General features: G+C 34.3%; 1 protein-coding gene across 1 annotated transcript in view; it reads left to right on the top strand.

The window, feature by feature from the left end:
• STK17B (serine/threonine kinase 17b) overlaps positions 1-14,972 on the top strand; it is a 31,900-nt gene extending 16,928 nt beyond the window's left edge. The window contains exons 4-8 of the mRNA XM_082841647.1: positions 5,891-6,035; positions 7,164-7,290; positions 8,739-8,787; positions 9,978-10,157; positions 11,750-14,972. Coding sequence (XP_082697773.1) covers positions 5,891-6,035; positions 7,164-7,290; positions 8,739-8,787; positions 9,978-10,157; positions 11,750-12,032 — 784 coding nt within the window. The 3' untranslated portion in view covers positions 12,033-14,972. The remainder of the gene's footprint in view (positions 1-5,890; positions 6,036-7,163; positions 7,291-8,738; positions 8,788-9,977; positions 10,158-11,749) is intronic.
• The last annotated feature ends 9,338 nt before the right edge of the window (positions 14,973-24,310 follow it).

Genomic DNA, 24,310 nt, shown 5'->3' with positions numbered 1-24,310 from the left:
CCAGAACAGCAACATACCAATTACGGTATATTATAGTACCTTCAAAATAAATTAGAATTGCAGAGAAGACCGGGATTCTTCCAATAGGATTTCATTTTCATACATTTTTGGTTTATTTTTGTCAAATTCTTAAGCTGACCTTTAAAAAGTTATCTACTTGCATGACATCTGCATGTTTGAAGTATGTGAACAGTAGCTAATATTTTTCAAAAACAGTACTTAATGGAATACTAGGTTTGGAGAGTGAGTATACAATAGGAGCATTGACCACTTTCATAAAATCCTCTCTTCCTAATAGCAACAACAAAATACATCAAAAAGTTTTAACACATTTTATGGATGGACCTTGTTCATACTCTGAAAATTAATTCAGATACCCTACCCAGTAAACTGAGTTCTGTAAGGGCTGAACTGTATCTCGTGGCTGAAATGTAGCAAGCAATCAGTAAATGTGAGTGGATAAATATATTTAATTTCTTACCAGAGCAACTAGGACCTATTAAAATTTATTACTATGCCTATCACTTTTGAGGTGGCCTTGTCACATCACACAATCTCAACCAAAGGTAAAAAATGTGTTGGGCAGGTTTAGCTATGTAAAATAAGGTGGCATAATTTTTTATGTGGTAAAAATAAAACAGTGGAATCCTTTACTCTGATTACTGTTGCCAATTTGATATTCTTTTCAAACTATTCTGCATACTCATTTTTCTTCCCTGACTTTTTTATTTGAGAAAATTTTAAATCTACAGAGATGTTGAAAGACCAGTACAATTAACACTCTTATAATCTTTAGCTTGAGTCACCGAATGTTGGCATTTTGCCATATTTGCCAAACTATTTGAAAGTTGTAGGTATCATGATATTTCTTCTTCACTTGCCAGAGTATTTATTCTGAAGAGTAATGGCATTCTTTTACATAACCAATACCAGTATCAAAACTAAGAAAGTTAATATTAATCTGGTACTCTCATCAAATATATAGTTCATATTTAAATTTTTTGGATTATCCCTGAAATGTCTTATGGACCTATTTTTTTTAATTCCAGTACCAGAGCCAATCAAGACTTACACATTATATTTGATTGCTAAACTTCTTTAGTCACTTTATTTTTCCTGACATTGTCTTTTTGGGAGGAAATCTGTATCTGTTTTCACATGAAGTATTCTACATCCTGGATTCGTGTGTTTGTTTTCTCATGACTAGATTTAGGTTAAATATTTTTGGCAAGGGGACATTGTGGATGATCATGTGTATTTCTTATTGTAAAACATGAGGTGGCAATTACATTCGGATTGTTCCATTATTGGTTTTTCTAATTAGAACATGGCTAAGGTGGAGTCTGCCAGCCCTCCACATTGTAAGGAACATGTTCCCCTTTATAATTAATAAGTAACTTATGTGGTAATATTTTAACACTGTGAATATTCTGTTCTTTAACAGCTTTTTATCTCGTGATTTTGGTAACCATTGATGCTATTTGTTTGAATTATTATAAAAGTATACTACAAAGTCTTATTGTCATTCCTATCCTTTCCACTCTCCTCCCACTCAACCTTATAGGTAACCATATTTATTAGTTTCTGGCTCATTCTTTATGTGTTTCTTCTTGCAAATATAGGCAAATTTGTATATATGTATATTTCCCTTTCTTTCTTACAGAAAAAAATAGCATATTATATATGCCTTTTTGTGCCTTGCTTTTTTTTCAAATAACATTATATCCTGGAAATCATTTCATATTCATAGGCATATTTTTTAATATTATTATTATTATTGCTATTTTTTAAATGCCTGTATAGTTCTCCACTGTATGGTGTACCATTTGTTCAGTCTTCTTTGGATGGCCATCCTTTGTGGAGGTATAGTTTTGGTGTAAATTCCTATAAATGTGATTGCAAGGTCCGGGAGTAAATGCATATGTGCTTGTATTAGGTGTTGTCAAATTTCTCTTTATATGGATGGTACAGAATTACTTTAAAAAGGTACTATTTGTTAATTATATGACTCTAACTTAAATCTTCCTTTGGAACTATTAAGCTATGGGTTCTGATAGCTCTGTTTTATTTTTGCTTTTGTGTTTTGTTTTGCCTTCACTTAACCTAAACCAATTGTTTGAACCAAATTAACTTGTTTACTTTTGTGAATTAAACTTAACTTCTTGCAGTCAATGTAACAGTTTTTAACAATTACTAAATCTTTTATTTCTATCTTAATACTTAGTCCACAGGAAAGTATTTCATTACCGGTTATAAAGTCTAAATTATTTTTTAGCCCTTTCTTTAACTATTTGAAAAGTCATATAAATACTATTCTGGAGTTAGTATTAGATATCTTTATAAATTGGGGGAAATTTTTGAGGATAGTTGAGTCAAACCATCTCCACTCTCCGTGAGGCAACAACTTTTCTATAACAAGTGTTTTAAAAGCATTTTTGGATAATTAAATAAAATATACACAAAGTTTTTTAAAAAAACTTCTGGAAGGATGTTATCTAATTGGGCACATTAAGTTTTCAATGCTGAGTTTTGAGATAACTAAAATTGATTATAAAGAATATGTATGTATAATCTTTAGAAAATGTGGGACAAGAACTTTGTCCTAGATATAGCAAAGTTCAATAGGGGAAATTGGTTAGGATAAATATAAGTTTATCAAGTCAATTCTGAAATTATATGGAAGAGAAATAATAATTTCTTTCTGTCAAGAAATTACCAGCTTATGTTGCCTATTAAATATCTTTAAGTAAATATTATAGACCCAGTAGAAAATGATGAGGACCATAGCAAAACATTTCAACAATAATATATGTTGGGCATTTACTATATGGCAGGCACCATGCTAAGCACTTTATATTTTCATTTGATTTTTAAAATAATCCTCCAAAAAGGGAGATTGGTATTTACTTCACATATTCTAATTTAGAGACAGGAAATACTCTGGCTTGTTTCTTTCCATTCTGAAATTCCATGGGTTTTGTTTCCCCTCATTAGCATTGGATATAATTTTGAAAGATACTCAATATAAAAAATTTAAAACTACTTCATTTTGATCACTAAAAATAAATAATTTAAAAATCTTTACTATGATTTCCAAAGCTATAAGCATAGATTTGTAGTATGGATGAGGGAGATATTGCTTTGTTTTACTGAAAATCTTGGCTCTCTAGTACCCAGGGAAATTTATTATTTTGGATAGGAAAATATTCTGATTTTAATCTTTTACATGTTAACTTTATTGTTATGGGAGTTCTTCTAAAGGATAATTCTCTACTTCCCTACTAATATCTAAACTGTGCGTTAGAAAGCTGTAAAAGGCAAATGTAGATTTAAGTAGTATATAGCACATAGATTTACGTGACAGTGTACACAACACATATACAAATACATAAGCAAAAGAACGTGCATACTCCAAATTTCTAAATTTGTTGGTTGAGTTCCTTCAGGTGGCAAACTCTTCAACAGAGAGAGAAAGAGTAGAAATACCTGAATTTACCTTCCAGGGCAATGATAATGATATAGGTGGCTTCTCTGATTACAGAGATATCTTTTCTTCTCTGTAGTCACCGCTCTGGGTGCCTTGTTTTAACAAAGTGTCTGTTAGTCTGCTACTCCACTCTGCTTCCATTTATGCTTCCAGTTTCCAGTTTCCACTAACTTCTGCGGTCTGCTTCTTATGTTATCTGTTCTTCCCCTCCTCCTCTTAACTCCTCCTCATTTTCTGTTTACCATAGCTTCTCCTATGGAGAGCTATGGTGAAGAGCTTTCGCTCTTTTGTGGGAAAAATGGCATTCCTACAAAAGGCATTGGTCAGCTTGCCAAACTAAAAGGTAGGGACAGTGTGATTGGCTGATCATCATAGTGTTTGTTTGATCTTGTTACTGAAATAAACAAACAAGAAACCCTTAGGATACTTTTCCTGGTGTAAAAGTAACACCTATTTATTGTGTTAAATTTAGAAGGTATAGAAAATAGAAATCATTTGTAAACTGTGGTTACTTTTATGGCATATTCCTGTATTTTAAAATTATTCTTTTTCTGTCTATGTATGTATACCTGTAGAAACAAAATTGTGATCTACTAAGTATACTCTATTATAACCCTTTTTTTCACTTAAGAATATATTATGTGAATTTTTATAAGTATTTCTAAAAATGAATTTAAATTTAGCAAAGACTTTTAAAATTGCCTTCATAATCAGAGTTTAACAAGAAGCCCCCAAATTCAGAAAGGCTGAATGTTGGCTAGATTTGGAATTAGTATTAGTTGGTTCATTATAATAATAGCTAATATTTATTGAATATTTACTATGTGTCAGACACTGTATGAAATACTTACAGGTGATCTGCTTTCATGCTTATAACATTGGTTGTACTCAGTACCTTACATGGTTTATCTAATATAATTCTTACAACAAGCCATTGAAGCAGGAGCTATCATTTTTTGTTATGTATCATCATGTTACAATAGAAGAAACAGAAACACATTTTCTCCCAGTTCAGGTAGCTCGTTAGTGGCAGAGTCAAGAGTGGAAGCCAGGCAGTCTTGATTTCAGTAGGCACTTCTATAAACAACCTGCTGTCCTCTTAGGTCTAGGCACTGGGAAGTGCTTTACATATGTTTTCTTAGATTCTGTTTTGAATTTTAGAATTAATGAATTTTAGAATTAATTCAGTAGGAGAACTACTGAATTAACTTTAGTGAGTGTAATGTAAATGTTGGTATATACATATAAAGTGTTCAAGAATGAATTTATGCTGCCATATACTGCCAGATACTGAAGAATTCAGATCTTTCTGGTATTTTCCATATTTTTTTGGTATGTTCCATATCTTAATAGTGGATATAAGTCATTATTTTATACAGTTTTCTTATACTTTCCAATTATTTGGTCTGACTTCTTACCAGATATATCTTATAAAGGGCCTAGCAAAGAACTCATTCTAAGAGAATGAGTACCTTCTACATGTCAGACACTGTTCTTGATGCTATGGATACAGCAGTGAACCAAAGGGGGGAAAATAGTGTCTTGTGAAATAAATGAGTTTCTATTTTATTACATAGAATAGGCTCTACTTGAGATATTCCCAAACATACCTTATAAATTTGATTAATAACCATCTAGATTTTTTTGCACGATGTGCTGGCTGACAAATTTTATCTCATTTATTTAGATTTAGTCCTCAAAATAAAATCTGTTGAATTCAGTAATATCTCTATTTTACAGATGTGAAAGCTCAAATAAGTGATTGATCCTAAATTATATTGCTGATAAATGGCAGGTTTAGGATTTAAATTTAAATCATTTTATTCCAAACCTAGGAATTTTTCATAATGCTTTTTTTGTCAACATTCTTAGATTTTCAGTTCTTAAAAAAAACAATTAAGATATGGGTTCTGGCCCCAAGTATTCTTTGTGAAGCTGCAATACAGGATATTGGTAAAGAATGCAGATTCTCATCCATATTATTCAGATTCTGTCCCCCCAACCCCCATTTACTATGTGACCTTGTACAAGTAGCTTAACCTCTTTGTACTTATTTATCTGTAAAATGGGAATGATAACCACCTACCTCACTTGATTGTCATGAGGATCAAAATATCTGTATCTATACATAGCTGATAACTATATTTATATATAATGAATAAATGAGTAAAATAGAACAGAGCTGAGCTCATAAATAAGTACTAGCACCCAGAATTTGAAATATTCTTATTTTATTCCTTAAAGATTCCCCCCCACCCAGGACCACCCCCCCATTAAATGTGTGTATATAGAGAGAATAAAGTTTTGATGGCCGTGTCTTTTACTTAAAGGTATACAGTATTTAAAAGTTGTCATTTTTAGGTCAATGATTTTTCAAGTTTCTGTTATTTGAATTTTATTCAGTGCTGCAGGTGGAGAAATTTTCAATCTGTGTTTACCTGAGTTGGCTGAAATGGTCTCTGAAAATGACATTATCAGACTCATTAAACAAATACTTGAAGGAGTTTATTATCTACATCAGAATAACATTGTACACCTTGATTTAAAGGTAATGTAATGTGATTTTAAGTAACACTACATCTCTGTTCCTTCTCTGCTCTTGCTTTGCACAATTAATTGCAGGCTGGTATTGAGAGGAAACAACAGTCAGATCATGCTTGTCTAGACTCCACATTTGCTACATGGACTAATTCTGTATTGGCAGAGAGAAGACTGCATGTGTGAGCAGCTCAGATTAATCACTGGGCTCTTAAAAACCATCATTACTATATGTTCTAATCCTACCATCATGTCACTCCATCCCACTCTTACTGCCACATCCTGGACCTTTCTATCTTATAAAACTGTCTATCTCTAAAATACTTAATTTTGATCTCCATCTTGAAGGTAACCTACTAGTCCTCACTCCTTTGCTCCCATTATACTCATTCATCTTTCCCTTGAGGCTTTCAGTCTTTTGGCTTCTCCTTCCCCCCACCGCCCCCAGACCATTCAGGCCCCTTCCCAATCCCTGAGATACCACTTCAGCCTCTCATGTTACTATCCTTTCTCCTTATCCTTCCTCTTCAGCCATACAAGGACGTTAAAATCTGGATCAAACTGTCTCTTATTGTTTGAACATTGGACTCTTCTCTTCCTGGACAATCTCCATTTCATTTACCCCACCACGCCTCTTTCTATCTCACGTAGAAACCTGGGAATGGTCAGACCCAGAACCATCACAGTGTATTGAACCATTATGTTCCTGGAAATATATGCATTTTTATTCCTTCAGCCTTCTGTCATGCTATTCCAGAACACTTTTCTAACTGGCATACTTCTATTTATCCTTTAAGTTTCAGCTTAAGCATCATCTCTACTGCAAAGGTTTGTTGGACTTTCTAATGGGCAGAATTAAGTAGTCTTTACTACTGAGTATTCTATATCTCATAATCAATTAATCTATGTACCTATCTTTTTTATTCAAACAAAGAAGCCTCTTGTAGTATATTTTTTACTTTATTTATCATTGAATATATAGCTTCTCCTAAGTAGTAGTTCAGTAAGTGTTCGATGGATGACTCAATAAAATGTTTAATAGCTAAACTATAAGTTCCACTTAATTTACCTCTGATCTGAGATTAGTATTCTTTTATTGTTTTGTATTACTTATTATTGTTTTGTTGTGCTTTGTTAGCCACAGAATATATTACTGAGCAGCATATACCCTCTTGGGGACATAAAAATTGTAGATTTTGGAATGTCTCGAAAAATAGGGAATGCATGTGAACTTCGGGAAATCATGGGAACACCAGAATACTTGGGTAAGAATTTCCTTTTACTTTCTATACCATCTTGAAATGTATTAACTAAATGATATCTGTATAGAACTATATTTTAGGGCATATAATTCCAGGATATATTTGGCTCAAATATTTTAGTGCATTGAAATTTGCTTATGACACATTTAAATGAACTGTAGCGAATTGAGACATTCACAACAATTTACAGGACAGTGGACATATAAGTTAAAAGTTTAATGTTTGTGTGTAAAAGCTTTGTACATAGAGAAAAATAGGTAAAAGGGAAGTTAGGGAGCAGGAAAAAATGGAAAAAGAAGAAAACAGAAGCAAATGTTACTGCGTTTGAAGCCTGTTTCATAGGGGTGTCAAAAAGAACCTATAATTAGATAATCTAGGAATACTGTACTAAATCAACAAATAAGATCATGCAGATGAAAGATTTTTTAACTTGTATGAAGCAGTACATAAAGTATTTTAATTTATAGTAACAAGTTTTTTACATTTTTTTGTTGTTGCTCATATTGATAGTCCCATGCAGGCACTGAAAAGATACAAGTAAACAGAACAAGTGCTACTCAGCTAGGCAGCTGACTTTCCCAAAATGAAAAGCAAAGCAAATTACTAACTTTTGAATGCTAATAGAGGCTACCATGTCCTAGAATAATGATTGTAATTGTAGATAAAACAGCTCACAGAAGTATGTGAAAAGGTGGTAGGTGGTGCAATGGAGGCTGACAACATATGTGACTCAAAGGCTTTAACAAAATTGTTAAGCTTTAAGAAACAATCTCTCTTTGGAAAAATTATGAAACCATACTGTGAAACAAAAAAGTTATTCAGTCATGGATCCTAGTTTGGACTCTACTAATTTGAAATTTATGGTAATGTTTAGAAAGTATAGACAATTTATGTTGCACCTTTTAAAAAATGTTTTTGGCGGGGGAGGAGACAGTGGAAAATTAATTGCTTAGGAAACTAGGTTTTCTATAGTTTAAGGGGATATTTAATCTACTTGAAAATCTAAAGCACTTCCATGAAGCTTAATTTGCTCATAATGTCATTGTAAATGCATATGATTCTATTTACCCTGGGAAGAAAAACTTAAATCAGTCTAATAAAATAACTCAAACTAGTTCCTAACAGAGTGATAAAACTTAAACTGTAAAAAGATTCTAGCTTCTAACATTTTACTTCTTCATAATTGTTTCTCCTGAGATTAATCTCAATGGTTAAAAAAAATACTACATAGCTACTGGTTACTTCAAGAATATAATTGGTGCTTTTGAACCATCTGGTTCTATAATTTTCTCAACATTAGATATGTTTAAATGTCTAATCACAGGATAATTAATACTATGCTAAATTTCTACTGATCATATTGGTAGTTCTTTAAAATTAAATCCAGTTTAATATAAAGTAATTTTCACATTTTTAAATTTGTCAGTATTGAATTTTATTTTCTCTTTCAGCTCCAGAAATCCTGAACTATGATCCTATTACCACAGCAACAGACATGTGGTAAGATTTTGTTAATCACTTGAATGCCTTTATTAAAAGCTGGTTAGTATATATTCTAGGGTTCTTTGGTTCCAGAAGTAAATAAGAAAGCTTTCTTTAAAAGATTTTATTCAAGTATCATTATTATGCCACAGGAAAACATTTACCTGTTCATTCTTTTTAATAACACTCTGGCTGTGAGCCAAAGGTGCAGGAATAAATAGGAAAATCCCTTTCCTGGAGGAAGACCGCTTCTGGTAAAAGAACAAAATAGCCACAGTACTGTGTTACGTGTTCTATAAAAAAGATAAAATGCTATTTAATAAGCAGGGGGAATTAGCAGACAAGCACCAGTTGGGAGACATCTGGTCTAGGTCTAGGAGAACTAGGGAAGGTATTTGCTCAGCAGAAAAATGAGGTCAGAGCCATGCAAAAGTTTAGTTTTATGAGAGTATATTTCTCAGGTATTGTGAGTTTGTGTGGCTGACACAGAGAGAATGTCATAGAGTAGAACTGGCATTGATACTGGAACTTCAGTTGGGACCACAGTGGAAGACTGACTCCGTAAGGCCAAGTAGAAGAGTTTAGACTTATTCCCTGTGTCCTATGTTTGGGACTGTAATGGATTTGCCAAGAAAAAAGGGTCCTGTGGCTAAATAATTGGGTGAAATAGGTACTATATGTATTGTCTTTTTCTGGCTCCTGAACACAGGAGTTGTCATTAACATATTTACGGTTCTAAACGTTTTGCAATTAAAAAAAAATCTGCCTGCCCAATATTGTGCTTTATCAAACCTGCAGATTCTGTTTGCATGGTATCCTGTTTATGTCTCACAGACCATTACTGTGTCATTGGACACCATTTGGGAAATGCTGCTCAGGGCAGCTTTGTGTACTTGATAACATAGGTATCTGTGTGAAGGGCAGACTGTAGATATAATGATATATATTTAAAAATCATATTTATAATTATATAACACACATGTGCATTCCCTCATATTATTTTTCTGTGAGGCAAACTTTGAGATAACATAATTATTTCAGTTTTAGTAGTATACCGTAGGAACTTTGAAAAGCAATTTAAAATCTGTAGTTTAACTGTACAAGTTTTGAGGACAGGGATATGTTGAGAATCAATTTGACTTTATATAGGTGTTTTAAGATTAGCACACACTTTAAGTTCCCATCTTCTCCCTTATTTGTTTTTTCAGGAACGTTGGTATAATAACATATATGTTGTTAACTCATACATCCCCATTTGTGGGAGAAGATAATCAAGAAACATACCTCAATATTTCCCAAGTTAATGTAGATTATTCAGAAGAAACTTTTTCATCAGTTTCACAGCTGGCCACAGACTTCATCCAGAGCCTTTTAGTAAAAAATCCAGAGTAAGTAATAACATTAATTTGTTTAAATACTATTATAAAATGAATTATATGTGTGACTATTAAGGAAGATATACTCTAAAACAGTACAAAATTATTAGATGTATGCTCTCAAGTTTCAGGTAAAATGGGGAGAGAGGTGGTATGAGAGATCATTAAATAACAATCCGTAAGTTCAAACATAGACAATACAAAATATGTAACAGGAAGTCTTGAACTGAAGAGAAGATTTGGGTTATTTCTCTCTCAACCTGCTACTAATCCCTGAAATTCCCTAAAATAATTAGAAGTATAAGGTTTACGATACACATGGCTGCTTAAGATAAGACTTTGTTATGAATGATTTATAGTTAAATAACTACAGTTGTATAACAAGTCCAAATTACTGATTGTCAAATTTTTAAGGAGCAGATGCTCTTTGACCGCCTACTAAAGAAGGGACATGAAACTATGTCTTAAGACTCTTACCTCATTCATTGGCAACTTCAAAGCAGGAAAAGAAAAAGCTGACCTCCCTTTTTCTTTACCTGGATCAGCCCTATTTACTTTATTTATTTATTTGAATTTTATTGTATTTATTTTTTTATACAGCAGGTTCTTATTAGTTATCCATTTTATACATATTAGTGTATATATGTCAATCCCAATCTCCTATTTACTTTAAAACGGCCTGGCTGTACATAATGCAGAAGCTGTGATATAGTGCCTTGGGCTGGGATCCTGGTTGTGTTGCTTGTCAGGTCTTTTATCTCCTACAATTACTTAATCTCCTGGAGGACTCAGTTTCCTTATCTGTTTAAGAAAAAAACCCTCAGAGGTTTGTTAATTATTTTATTGGCTTAATGCAAGTGTGAACAAACTTTCACTGGCTCTATTTTGAACATGAATGGTTATTTATTAGAAATAGCAATAATACTATTTGTTTCTGGTTATAAACAGTATTTATTTTCCTAAATATTTTTTCATCTAGATTCTAAAATTTCTATAATGAGCACCTTAATTTTTATTATCAGGAAAAAATGAACAATAAAATCAAAGACTAAGGAAACCTACGTTCTGATAGTAATGGTGGGTGTGTTAAGGTTGGAGTTGAGTATAAATAGGTGTTTTCCTTCCTTTTGAAATATTGTGATATTTGACCGTATTGCTTTCACAAGCAAAAACAAAATTTAAAAACTAAAAATGTTGGATAAACGTCATTGAAGAATAGCCTTGGTTTTCAAGATTTAACAGTTAACTGCTTTTTAAGAACACAAAATAATAATAGAGATTATAAATTACATATATTTTCCTTCAAAGGGTTTGTAAACCCAGGAGTCTTTATAATTTTACTAAGTTTTATTTGTGAGCCTAAAATATGTTCCCAGTTTTATGACTAGATAGTCTCATCCGTAAGCTCCATGATAAATTGAATTTTCAGCACATGTCAGAATTAAACTCTAGGTACTCCACTTTTCCTGTTATTATTCCCTTCTGTACTATGAGTATGTGTTACTTTCATAATAAATAAAAAATAAGTCTATAATATATTGAACTGCAGACATTTCCAACCTGAGTTTTGGTTCTCAATTTTCCCTTGGTGTTTTCATTCAAAGGAAAAGACCAACAGCCGAAATCTGCCTTTCTCATTCTTGGCTCCAGCAGTGGGACTTTGGAAACTTGTTTCACCCTGAAGAAACTTCCAGTTCCTCTCAAAGTCAGGATCATACAATAAGGTCCTCTGAAGACAAGACTTCTAAACCCTCTTGTAATGGAACCTGCAGTGACCGAGAAGACAAAGAGAATATCCCGGAGGATAGCAGCATGGTGTCCAAAAGGTTCCGCTTTGATGACTCATTGCCCAATCCCCATGAACTTGTTTCAGATTTGCTCTGTTAGCACTTTTCTCTTTGACTCATTTGAACTGAATGTCGTATTTGAAATCCACTTCAGTGTGAGATTGTGGTTTATAGCTTCATATATGGCATGTTTATAGCTTCATATATGGCATGTTTATATTGTAAATGCACTTTAGCATAGAAGAATTTAGGGAAGTGTTTTAATGCTAAATTACTAGTTACTAGCATAATTTCATTTCCTGTACTGAGATATCAGCTCTCAAAGAAAATATTTAAATATGTGACAAAAAATAAAATTGTACATGTGAGTTTACATGTTAATGAAAGAATTCAAGTTCAAATGGATTTATTAAAATGTTTTACATATCAGGAAAAGTAACTTGGGTTATATTATGGTTGATGTAAACAGAACAAAATGAAGACATTTGAATTTAATAGATTCTCCAAGGTAAGTTCTATACCATGCCTCTATTGACAAAATTTTGTTTAGGATAACAGTGTCAAGTTTAAATAGGAATATACATTATTTTATAGATGCTCCAGAGATATTTTACACTTGAAAATGTTTTTCAATCATGGATATTTTGAAACTGCATAAGATTTCCATTACATATGGTCTGCTATATGAGACAGGTCCTTTAACCAGAGCAGAGAGGGGGTTAGAAACTAGATTAGGGATATTCTATACAAGTTGAAGCAGAGGAAAGAGCAGCATGGCATCATTTTTAACTCAAATGTCTTTTGCCCATTCTCAACATACCTCAGATTTAACAAGGTGTAAAAGATGGAGAATACAGGGTACAGAGGTGTAGAGGATTTTCATCCTCCAGAATCTCTAGAGTAGAAGATGCTTAGGTAAAACTGAGTATGCTCTGTTTTCAGTCAACCAAACATATTTATTAATTGAATGTAGAAGAAAGTGCTGACAGACTTATGCAACTTACAGAATTTTAGGTATCTTCTAAGTCTTAGAATAGAAGCCAATTATTCAGAGTTCTAAAAGTATGCATAAAAAATATCATGGCACCAGTAGTACTATTAACACAGTGCCAGAGTCAGCAGTAGCAAGGTGGATATGCTCATAAAGCAGGATGACATCAAGCTCTTCTAAAGTTCTTGTGTAAAATTCCTAGTGAGTGAGGAGGCTTAGCAGGAGATCTGCAGAGTGGCATTTAATGGTCTTTTGCTGGGGCCAGTGCAAGTCACAGTCCAGGGACAGCAGAATGTTTGATGGGTGGCCGGTGACTATGTTTGGTCCTAATTCGTGGGGGGCAGGGAAGATTTACTCCTTTTTGAGTAATCTTTGATGACTTTCCACCTGGAGACTATTAAAAACTCTGTTATGTTACCATGTTAAGATAACTGTAAATTCATGACCATGTTACTGTATCAAAAGAAATTAGGTTTTGTCAAAAGAAATCCTTTGGTTTTTTCCGTTTGAATTATATATTACTGTAAAAGCTTTGACTTCTTGAAACTTGGTAAGACTCCAAATAACTTAAAACTGTTTTTAATAACGGTCAGATCACTTTACTTGGGTAAATGAATTCTTTTTACATCCTCAGCATTTCTTAAAGGAAAAGTTATCTCTGTTCATGTGTGTGTGTGTGTGTGTGTGTGTGTGTGTGCGCGCGTGCACGTGCACATGTGTATATGTATTTGTATAGGTGTATGTATATATGTATAGATAGATGAAATATAGTCCTTAGACAACTTTCTCTTAGAGATTCTTCCTTCTGGTATATTGTACTCAACTCAGGTGCCAAAGGAGCTCATCTTAAGACATGTAAATATACATTTAACTTCTTTAAGAAGTAGTTTATTGGTTCAATAAACTAATCATTGCAGAAGCTAAATTGGGCTTTCGTGTATCTAAAACTGCTGAGTTTTTTCTAAATTGTTGTTGCCCATTTATTTGCCTTCAGTATTAAGCTAATGCAGGTAAAGCTTAGTAAGAAAGTCATTGGAGAAAGAGGAAATTATTATTCTGACAAAAGACCATATTATATTTTTAACTTTCCAGAGGAATTATGCCATACTAAAAAGCAAAAATCAAGAAATGTTCGAATTTTGAATTATAAACTGTTTCTTAAAAAAATATTTTATACGAGTTTTCTTTTATTCTGAGAAATCTTTAAATAGTTTATCTCCTTCCCCTTAGTTAATAGAATACACAGAGTTGTAAATTTCCATACCTTTTTTTCCTACCAATTTTTATTGTAAAAAAGCAACTAGTAGGTTATGCAAACAGTATAAAAATTCAGTTTTTTCATAAAGGTGAATTTAACTATTTTCTCTGATTGAAATATGAAAATAAACCAATTTTTAGAGAGAACTTATTAACAAATAACTCAATTCTTATTTTTTTCCTCCCAAGATTGAAAACAAGAGGTGAATAGATGTCAGTAACACATCTGAAGATTAATGTTAAATTGTGGTGAGTTTATAAAGTTTAATTTGCTTTTCGGATAGGAGCCCTGGATAGATGGGATTAAAAAGATGAGGTATAGGTGACAATCATAAGTCTCATTTTAACTTTTTTCCCCCACAGTAAATTTAACCTAACTCTAAGCAGTAAAATTATAATGACACTTTAAAGAAGTAAGCAGTACCTGTTCTCCAGTCAGTAATGAGATGAGGCACCTGTACCAGAATATAAATCAACACATTGCTTCCTTTATCAAGAAAGTCTTGTTATAAAAAAATGTCGGCCAATTAGTAACAAAATAGATTTTCATTCTGGCACAAGTTCTTTCTTTCATTTTGGATGAGTCACGAATCGTTCATAGACCATATTTTGAATAGGCTTGCTTTAAGCAACATTTATAACTGTTGGTATTTTATAACTGTTTACATTTCCTCTGTTTATTTTTGAATTTTCCGTTGATATCTGACTTGGAAACTTGTCCTTATTCATTGTTGTGTAAACAAGTGTACTTTAATTTCATATTGTATTAAAATTAAGTTATCTGACTTCCAATTTGGGGAATTATTATCAGTTTATAGTTTTATAAAAGTTTAAAGAACTTTAAACTCAAGTATAAATTTCACACAAATTACAACTGCTGTCCATCTTAACTTTTATTCAATAATCATGTTGCTTAAGGCATATTGACCTACATTGTTATGAATACTCTAGTAAAAAAACAAATTACATCTACTTAACTATCCTTTTGGTTAAGGATTAAAAAGCACTTTTTAAAATTTGTGGTTGTCTTTGTTTTAAAGTATTTCTAAATTTGTTACCTCCTTGCCTGGAGGCTCTCTAGCCTTTGACACACGTCATCTTTGAACTCCCTTTCCAATACAGGTATGTTTATTAGATCCTTTCTGCTGGAAAAAACACAAATTTGGAAACAGGAAGGTCTGTTCACTTCGTGTAAGTAATAATACATACTTTTAGAAAATGTCAATGCATGGCAGTGCACTGTGTGTTGCATAAAGATGAATAAAATCACCATGTAGAAAGCATGAAGTGTGATGAGAGAGAAATGGTGTGCAGACTTGACAATTGAATTTGTAGGAAGGAGACATTCATAAAAAGTTGGAACTTTTTCTCAATTGTGAGTGCTTTTCTTTCAGGTTCCATATCTTATTTTTCTGGCACATAGGTCCTCCCCAATTTTTTTTCTTTTTTTTTTGAATTTTATTTTATTTATCTTTTTATACAGCAGGGTCTTTATTAGTCATCAGTTTTATACACATCAGTGTATACATGTCAATCCCAATCTTCCAATTCATCACACCACCATCCCCACCCCTGCCGCGGCTTTCCCCCTGCCTTGGTTTCCATACATTTGTTCTCTACATCTGTGTCTCAATTTCTGCCCTGCAAACTGGTTCATCTGTACCATTTTTCTAGGTTCCACATATATGTGTTAATATACAATATTTGTTTCTCTCTTTCTGACTTACTTCATTCTGTAGGACAGTCTCTAGATCCATCCACGTCTCTACAAATGACCCAATTTCGTTCCTTTTTATGACTGAGTAATATTCCATTGTATATATGTACAACATCTTCTTTATCCATTTGTCTGTTGATGGGCATTTAGGTTGCTTCCATGACCTGGCTATTGTAAATAGTGCTGCAGTGAACACTGGGGTGCATGTGTCTTTTTGAATTATGGTTTTCTCTGGGTATATGCCCAGTAGTGGGATTGCTGGATCATATGGTAATTCTATTTTTAGTTTTATAAGGAACCTCCATACTGTTCTCCATAGTGGCTGTATCAGTTTACATTCCCACCAACAGTGCAAGAGGGTTCCCTTTTCTCCACACCCTCTCCAGCATTTGTTGTTTGTAGATTTTCTAATGATGCCCATTCTAACTGGTGTGAGGTGATACCTCATTGTAGTTTTGATTTGCATTTCTCTAATAATTAGTGATGTTGAGCAGCTTTTCATGTGCTTCTTGGCCATCTGTATGTCTTCTTTGGAGAAATGTCTATTTAGGTCTTCTGCCCATTTTTGGACTGGGTTGTTTGTTTTTTTAATATTGAGCTGCATGAGCTGTTCATATATTTTGGAGATTAATCCTTTGTTGATTCATTTGCAAATATTTTCTCCCATTCTGAGGGTTGTCTTTTCATCTTGTTTATGGTTTCCTTTGCTGTGCAAAAGCTTTTAAGTTTCACTAGTGTCACTTGTTTATTTTTGTTTTTATTTCCATTACTCTAGGAGGTGGATCAAAAAGATCTTGCTATGATTTATGTCGAAGAGTGTTCTTCCTATGTTTTCCTCTAAGAGTTTTATAGTGTCTGGTCTTACATTTAGGTCTCGAATCCATTTTGAGTTTATTCTTGTGTATGGTGTTAGGAAGTGTTCTAATTTCATTCTTTTACATGCAGCTCTCCAGTTTTCCCAGCACCACTTATTGAAGAGACTCTCTTTTCTCCATGGTATATCCTTGCCTCCTTTGTCATAGATTAATTGACCATAGGTGCATAGGTTTATCTCTGGGCTTTCTATATTGTTCCATTGATCTATATTTCTGTTTTTGTGCCGGTAACATACTGCCTTGATTACTGTAGCTTTGTAGTATAGTCTAAAGTCAGGGAGTCTGATTCCTCCAGCTCCATTTTTTTCCCTCAAGACTGCTTTGGCTATTCGGGGTCTTTTCTGTCTCCATACAAATTTTAAGATTTTTTTGTTCTAGTTCTGTAAAAAATGCCATTGGTAGTTTGATAGGGATTGCATTGAATCTGTAGATTGCTTTGGGTAGTATAGTCATTTTCACAATATTGATTCTTCCAATCCAAGAACATGGTATATCTCTCCATCTGTTGGTATCATCTTTCATTTCTTTCATCAGTGTCTTACAGTTTTCTGCTTACAGGTCTTTTGTCTCCCTAGGTAGGTTTATTCCTAGGTATTTTATTCTTTTTGTTGCAATAGTAAATGAGAGTGTTTCTTTAATTTCTCTTTCTGATTTTTGATCATTAGTGTATAGGAATGCAAGAGATTTCTGTGCATTAATTTTGTATCCTGCAACTTTACCAAATTCATTGATTAGTAGTTTTCTGGTGGCATCCTAAGGATTCTCTATGTATAGTATCATGTCATCTGCAAACAGTTACAGTTTTACTTCTTATTTTCTAATTTGTATTCCTTTTATTTCTTTCTCTTCTCTGATTGCCGTGGCTAGGACTTCCAAAACTATGTTGAATAATAGTGGTGAGAGTGGACATCCTTGTCTTGTTCCTGATCTTAGTGGAAGTGCTTTCAGTTTTTCACCATTGAGAATGATGTTTGCTGTGGGTTTGTCATATATGGCCTTTATTATGTTGAGGTAGTTTCCCTCTCTGCCCACTTTCTGGAGAGTTTTTTATCATAAATGGTGCTGAATTTTGTCAAAAGCTTTTTCTGCATCTACTGAGATGATCATATGGTTTTTCTTCTTCAATTTGTTAATATGGTGTATCACATGGATTGATTTGTGTATATTGAAGAATCCTTGCATCCCTGGGATAAATCCCACTTGATCAAGGTGTATGATCCTTTTAATGTGTTGTTGGATTCTGTTTGCTAGTATTTGGTTGAGGATTTTTGCATCTATATTCATCACCGATATTGGTCTGTAATTTTCTTTTTTTGCAGTATCTTTGTCTGGTTTTGGTATCAGGATGATGGTGGCCTCATAGAATGAGTTTGGGAGTGTTCCTTCCTCCACAATTTTTTGGAATAGTTTGAGAAGGGGTGTTAGCTCCTCTCTAAATGTTTAATAGAATTCACCTGTGAAGCCATCTGGTCCTGGACTTTTGTTTGTTGGAAGATTTTTAATCACCATGTCAATTTCCTTACTTGTGATTGGTCTGACCATATTCTCTGTTTCTTCCTGGTTTAGTCTTGGAAGGTTATGTACCTTTCTAAGAATTTGTCCATTTCTTGCAGGTTGTCCATTTTATTGGTATAGAGTTGCTTGTAGTAGTCTCTTAGGATGCTTTGTAGTTCTGGGGTGTCTGTTGTAACTTCTCCTTTTTCATTTCTAATTTTATTGATTTGAGTCCTCTCCCTCTTTTTCTTGATGAGTCTGGCTAATGGTTTATCAATTTTGTTTATCTTCTCAAAGAACCAGCTTTTAGTTTTATTGATCTTTGCTATTTTCTTTGTTTCTATTTCATTTATTTCTGCTCTGATCTTTATGATTTCTTTCCTTCTGCTAACTTTGGGTTTTGTTTGTTCTTCTTTCTCTAGTTCCTTTAGGTGTAAGGTTAGATTGTTTATTTGAGATTTTTCTTGTTTCTTGAGGTAGGCTTGTATAGCTATAAATTTCCCTCTTAAAACTGCTTTTGCTGCATCCCATAGGTTTTGAATCATCGTGTTTTCATTGTCATTTGTCTCTAGATATTTTTTGATTTCCTCTTTGGTTTCTTCAGTGATCTCTTGGTTATTTAGTATCGTATTATTTAGCCTCCATGTGTTTGTGTTTTTTACGTTTTTTTCCCTGTAATTCATTTCTAATCTCATAGCGTTGTGGTCAGAAAAGATGCTTGATATGATTTCACTTTTTTTAACTTTACTGAGGCTTGATTTGTGACCCAAGATGTGATGTATCCTGGAGAACGTTCCGTGCACACTTGAGAAGAAAGTGTAGTCTGCTGTTTTTGGAGGAATGTCCTATAAATATCAATTAAATCTATCTGGTCTATTGTGTCATTTAAAGCTTCTGTTTCCTTAGTTATTTTCCTTTTGGATGATCTGTCCATTGGTATAAGTGAGGTGTTAAAGTCCCCCACTATTATTGTGTTACTGTCGATTTCCTCTTTTATAGCTGTTAGCAGTTGCCTTATGTATTGAGGTGCTCCTGTGTTGGGTGCATATATATTTATAATTGTTTTATCTTCTTCCTGGATTGATCCCTTGATCATTATGTAGTGTCCTTCCTTGTCTTTTGTAACATTCTTTATTTTAAAGTCTATTTTATCTGATATGAGAATTGCTACTCCAGCTTTCTTTTGATTTCCATTTGCATGGAATATCTTTTTCCCTCCCCTCACTTTCAGTCTGTATGTGTCCCTAGGCCTGAAGTGGGTCTCTTGTAGACAGCATATAGATGGGTCTTGTTTTTGTATCCATACAGCAAGCCTGTGTCTTGGTTGGAGCATTTAATCCATTCACGTTTAAGCTAATTATCAATATGTATGTTCCTATGACCATTTTCTTAATTGTTTTGGGTTTGTTTTTGTAGTTCCTTTTCTTCTCTTGTGTTTCCCACTTAGAGAAGTTCCTTTAGCATTTGTTGTGTGGCTGGTTTGCTGATGCTGAATTGTCTTAGCTTTTGCTGGTCTGTAAAGCTTTTGATTTCTCCATTGAATCTGAATGAGATCCTTGCCAGGTAGAGTAATCTTGGTTGTAGTTTCTTCCCTTTTATCACTTTATCATGCCACTCCCTTCTGGCTTGTAATGTTTCTGCTGAAAAATCAGCTGTTAACCTTATGGGAGTTCCCTTGTGTGTTGTCATTTTTCCCTTGCTGCTTTCAACAATTTTTCTTTGTCTCTAATTTTTGCAAGTTTGATTACTATGTGTCTCGGCATGTTTCTCTTTGGGTTTATCCTGTATGGGACTCTCTGCGCTTCCTGGACTTGGGTGGCTATTTCCTTTCCCATGTTAGGGAAGTTTTCGACTATAATCTCTTCAAATATTTTCTCCGTTCCTTTCTCTCTCTCTTCTCCTTCTGGGACCCCTATGATGAGAATGTTGTTGCGTTTAATGTTGTCCCAGAGGTCTCTTAGGCTGTCTTCATTTCTTTTCATTCTTTTTTCTTTATTCTGTTCCACAGCAGTGAATTCCACCATTCTGTCTTCCAGGTCACTTATCCGTTCTTCTGCCTCAGTTATTCTGCTATTGATTCCTTCTAGTGTAGTTTTCATTTCAGTTTTTGTATTGTTCATCTCTGTTTGTTTGTTCTTTAATTCTTCTGAGTGTTTGTCCTTTCATTCTTCTAGGTCTTTGTTAAACATTTCTTGCATCTTCTCCATCTTTGCCTCCATTCTTTTACCGAAGTCCTGGATCATCTTCACTATCAATATTCTGAACACTTTTTCTGGAAGATTGCCTATCTCCACTTCATTTAGTTGTTTTTCTGGGGTTTTGTCTTGTTCCTTCATCTGGTACATAGCCCTCTGCCTTTTCATCTTGTCTGTCTTTCTTTCACTCCCCAATTTTTCTCTTTAGCCTGTTTTCCTCCTAGACATTGAAGTTACATGTATTATCTTTATTTGGATATAAGTATCCTCAAATGTAGAACAGCTCTGAGTAAAATGATGATCATATTCTCCCTTTCTTTATTATCTCCTCACCCAAATTTCCTAGATTCATGTCATCTCCCTTAGTTAACACAGCACTACTTACCCATACTTCACAGCTGGAAATCTCTGGGTTTCATTCTAAAAATTTTATTTCCTTACTGCACATCTGTCTATTAATTATTAATTTCTATCAATGATATTACTTTATATATTTTAGAGTCATTTCCTGTCAATTCTTACTGGTACACATTCTTTCATTTATATCTAGATCGTCTAGATCATCCAGAAAAATGTCAGCAAACTTTTTCTATAAAAAACCAGTTGCTACGTATTTTAAAAGCTTTGCAAGGTAGACAGTGCCTTGTCACAACTACTTAATTCTGCTCTTGGAGTGTGAAATACGCAAAGGAATGGGTACTGTTTCCACCATCTTGTAACTATGAAGGAGCTGACAAGGGAATCCTGGAGATGCTGGTCCTGACGTTATTGTCCCACTGAAGCCACTGAAGCAATGGCAGCAGTCATCTCCTTGACTTTTCAGTATGTGATTTTTTAAAATGTCCTATTTGTTTAATCCACTCTGTTTCAGGTTTTCTGTTATTGGCAGCTAAAAGCATCTTAATTGACACAATCATCAACGTTTTCTGAACTCACGTTTCTCATAATGTTATTAGGTGTGTGGCAAAGAAAGAAAGCATATATACCCATTTATGTTTTAGAAACACTACGTTCAACAGTGTTAGACATGTATTTTTACGGGACGATTGCTTGGGGACCTTACACTGGGAACCTCCGAGTGAGGAACCTAATGTGTATCGTGTTTTATAACTACTTTGACCAAGCTAACATCTCTCTGGATAGTTATCCATGGACACCTACTTGGAAAACATTGTACTAGATGCCAAAGCAATATAGTCCAAAGATCTTTAAAGATCTGGCTTATCCAGGAATAGAATTCAGGTTATTTTGTGGGAACCAGCTCTTATATTGGAGAAGGAATTTGAAAGGGCAGGTTCCTAATTCTTGATCCAAGTAAGACCATTTTCACTAGCACTCTTTTTAGCACTGTGAGCTTTGCACCTTTATTAGAAATCATCATTTGGTTCTGATACAACACACTCTGATTCTCAGTACCTTTGAAACCAGGTAGACTTATGTAGAGGCCTTCCTGGTGGCAGAACCCGCAGTGTGGCCCTTGCTTACTGGTGATCAGTGAAGAAAAACTGTGGAAATATACTGTGGCTTCCCAGGCCATCCATGAGTAGAGAGAGAAAGAAACAAGCCCCAGCATTTGATGACTTGCAAAGCTAAGGAGTGCAGAAACAAAGATAGGGCAGTCAGGCAGAGAACAAAACATAACGTAATAAATCAGCCCCAAGGACTCCCAGTTCTCTCTCAAAGGCAAAGATAAGGTCTAATGCAGTCAGTTTTTCTGCAGAAACCATACCCCAACCAGACAGAGAGTGGTGATAAGCATGTAGTCCCCCAGTTGGCTGGAGCCTGAAAATTGATAATGTTAACCCCTGTGACCTCATCTGGCCACCTTACCACCCACCATCAGAAAATTGTACAGGAGCTGATCACGTTCCCCACAACCGTCTCCCTCACTTTGTCTTTCTCAATAGCCATTGGGGAGTTTGGGTCTTTTGAGCATTAGCTGCCTCTGCTCCTTGCTTGGTTCCTTGCAAGAAACACTGTACTTTCCTTCACCACGATTTGGTGTCAATAGATTGGCTTTGCTGTGCGTCAAGCCAGCAGACCCAAGTTTGGTTTGGCAACACCTCGAAGGTGTTTTCTTGATTGGAAGTCATTAGTATGGCTTTCTGCTGAGGACTCTTAGCTGGCCATGCCTTGCTTGGCTTCCAGAACCAGCAGTCTGCACTCTCACTGCTCCTTCATCTCTATCAATTTAACTCATTTGTAATATATTCCTCACCTAAAGGCAAAGGCCTTATATTAGCTATCTCCCCAGAAACACAACCAGTAGTATACAGATATATATATGTAAGAGGAGACTTATTATAGAAAATGGCTCATGTGATTTTGGTTGCTGAGAGCCTCCACCATCTGCATCTGTGAGCTGAAGAACTAGGAAAGCTCATGGTATAATTCCAGTCCACATCTGAAGGCCTGAAAACCAGAGGAGCTGATAGTATAAATCCCAGTCCAAGTCTGAAGCCCGGAAAACCAGGAGGGTCAATGTTGAGGGCAGGAGAAGATGGATATCCCAGCTCAAGCAAAGAGAGCAAACTATCCCTTCCTCTGCCTTTTTGTTTTATTCAGGCCCTCGACTGATTAGATGATGCTCACCTGCATTGGTAAGGGTAATTTTTACTCAATCTACCAATTCAAATGCTAATCTCTTCCCGAAACATCCTCATAGACACACCCAGAAATAATGTTTTACCGGCTATCTGGGCATCCCTTAACCCTGTCAAGTTGACACATGAAATTAACCACCATGGGTCTTCCCATATCTTCTGAATTCTTTCTTATTCATCAAAGCCTTCCTATTATAAGAATAGAGAAGTTCCAACATTTTCCCATATACGTAGTTTCCTCACTACACACACACACACACACACACACACACACACACACACACACACACACACACACACACACAATTTCCTATCATTATTATATAGAAAAGTAAAAGTTTTACTTACAGAAAGTAAATAGGTCTTCTAGCTTATTGAAATAGATTAAGTCCTTTCCTCTAAATATATTACTAAGGAAACTGTTCAACAATCTCTCTAATGCACAAGGCTAGGTGCAAGTGTAGTCAGCATCAAATGAATAATCTCTCACATTTAGGTCCTATGCCAACTCTATGCTGTGGTCAACTTTCAGAATAAGCAAAAAAAGGGATTGTTTTATAATTAGTTGGAAGGATTCCGCCCTCTGTGGTTCACCACTGGAATTTAAATTTAGTGATTGTAATACCCCTTTTGAAAGGCCAAAAGAAAGATATGTACTAATTATACCAATATTTCTAGCCAGATGGTAAAATGCAAGTGGGTCACCAATTAAAGATACAATTGTAGGTTGTAGAGTCACTCTGGTTATACTGAATAGTAAACAAATGAGTGCAAAATGTATGTGGAGAAAATTATAAGATAGTATTATTGAACAAAGAAAACAATAGATTCCCCACGTCACAGAAGGCATATCACAGACTTATTTTCCCCTATAAATTAATCATCATGAATAAATTTATTAGGCTTTCCTGATTATAATTGAATTAACTGCCTGTAAAGTCATACAAAATCAAATTTTAGAGATGAAACATTGAGATTTATTTGTTTCTTCATTTGAAAGATGTTGTTAGCCCAATTTATTAAGAACGTGATTGGTTTTTTAATTGGGATTTGCACAAAAAGTCTTCTGAAATAAGTGAATATTTAAGTAATCACAGACTAAAGACCATTGAAAACAAGTTATAAAGGGAGAAAAAGAGCTGTGCCGTTTATTTAGAGGCCTTTTTGGCCGCTTTAACCTGCATGAACATCAATTACTTCTTTCTTTGACAAAACAGCAGTAATCAGCTGTTTGCTTCTTTGATTA

Source organism: Leucopleurus acutus, assembly GCF_964270905.1.
Source record: "Leucopleurus acutus genome assembly, chromosome: 6".
Lineage (NCBI taxonomy): Eukaryota > Metazoa > Chordata > Mammalia > Artiodactyla > Delphinidae > Leucopleurus > Leucopleurus acutus.
The sequence above is the reverse complement of the archived record's forward strand: the minus strand, read 5'-3'. Positions and strand labels throughout refer to the sequence as shown.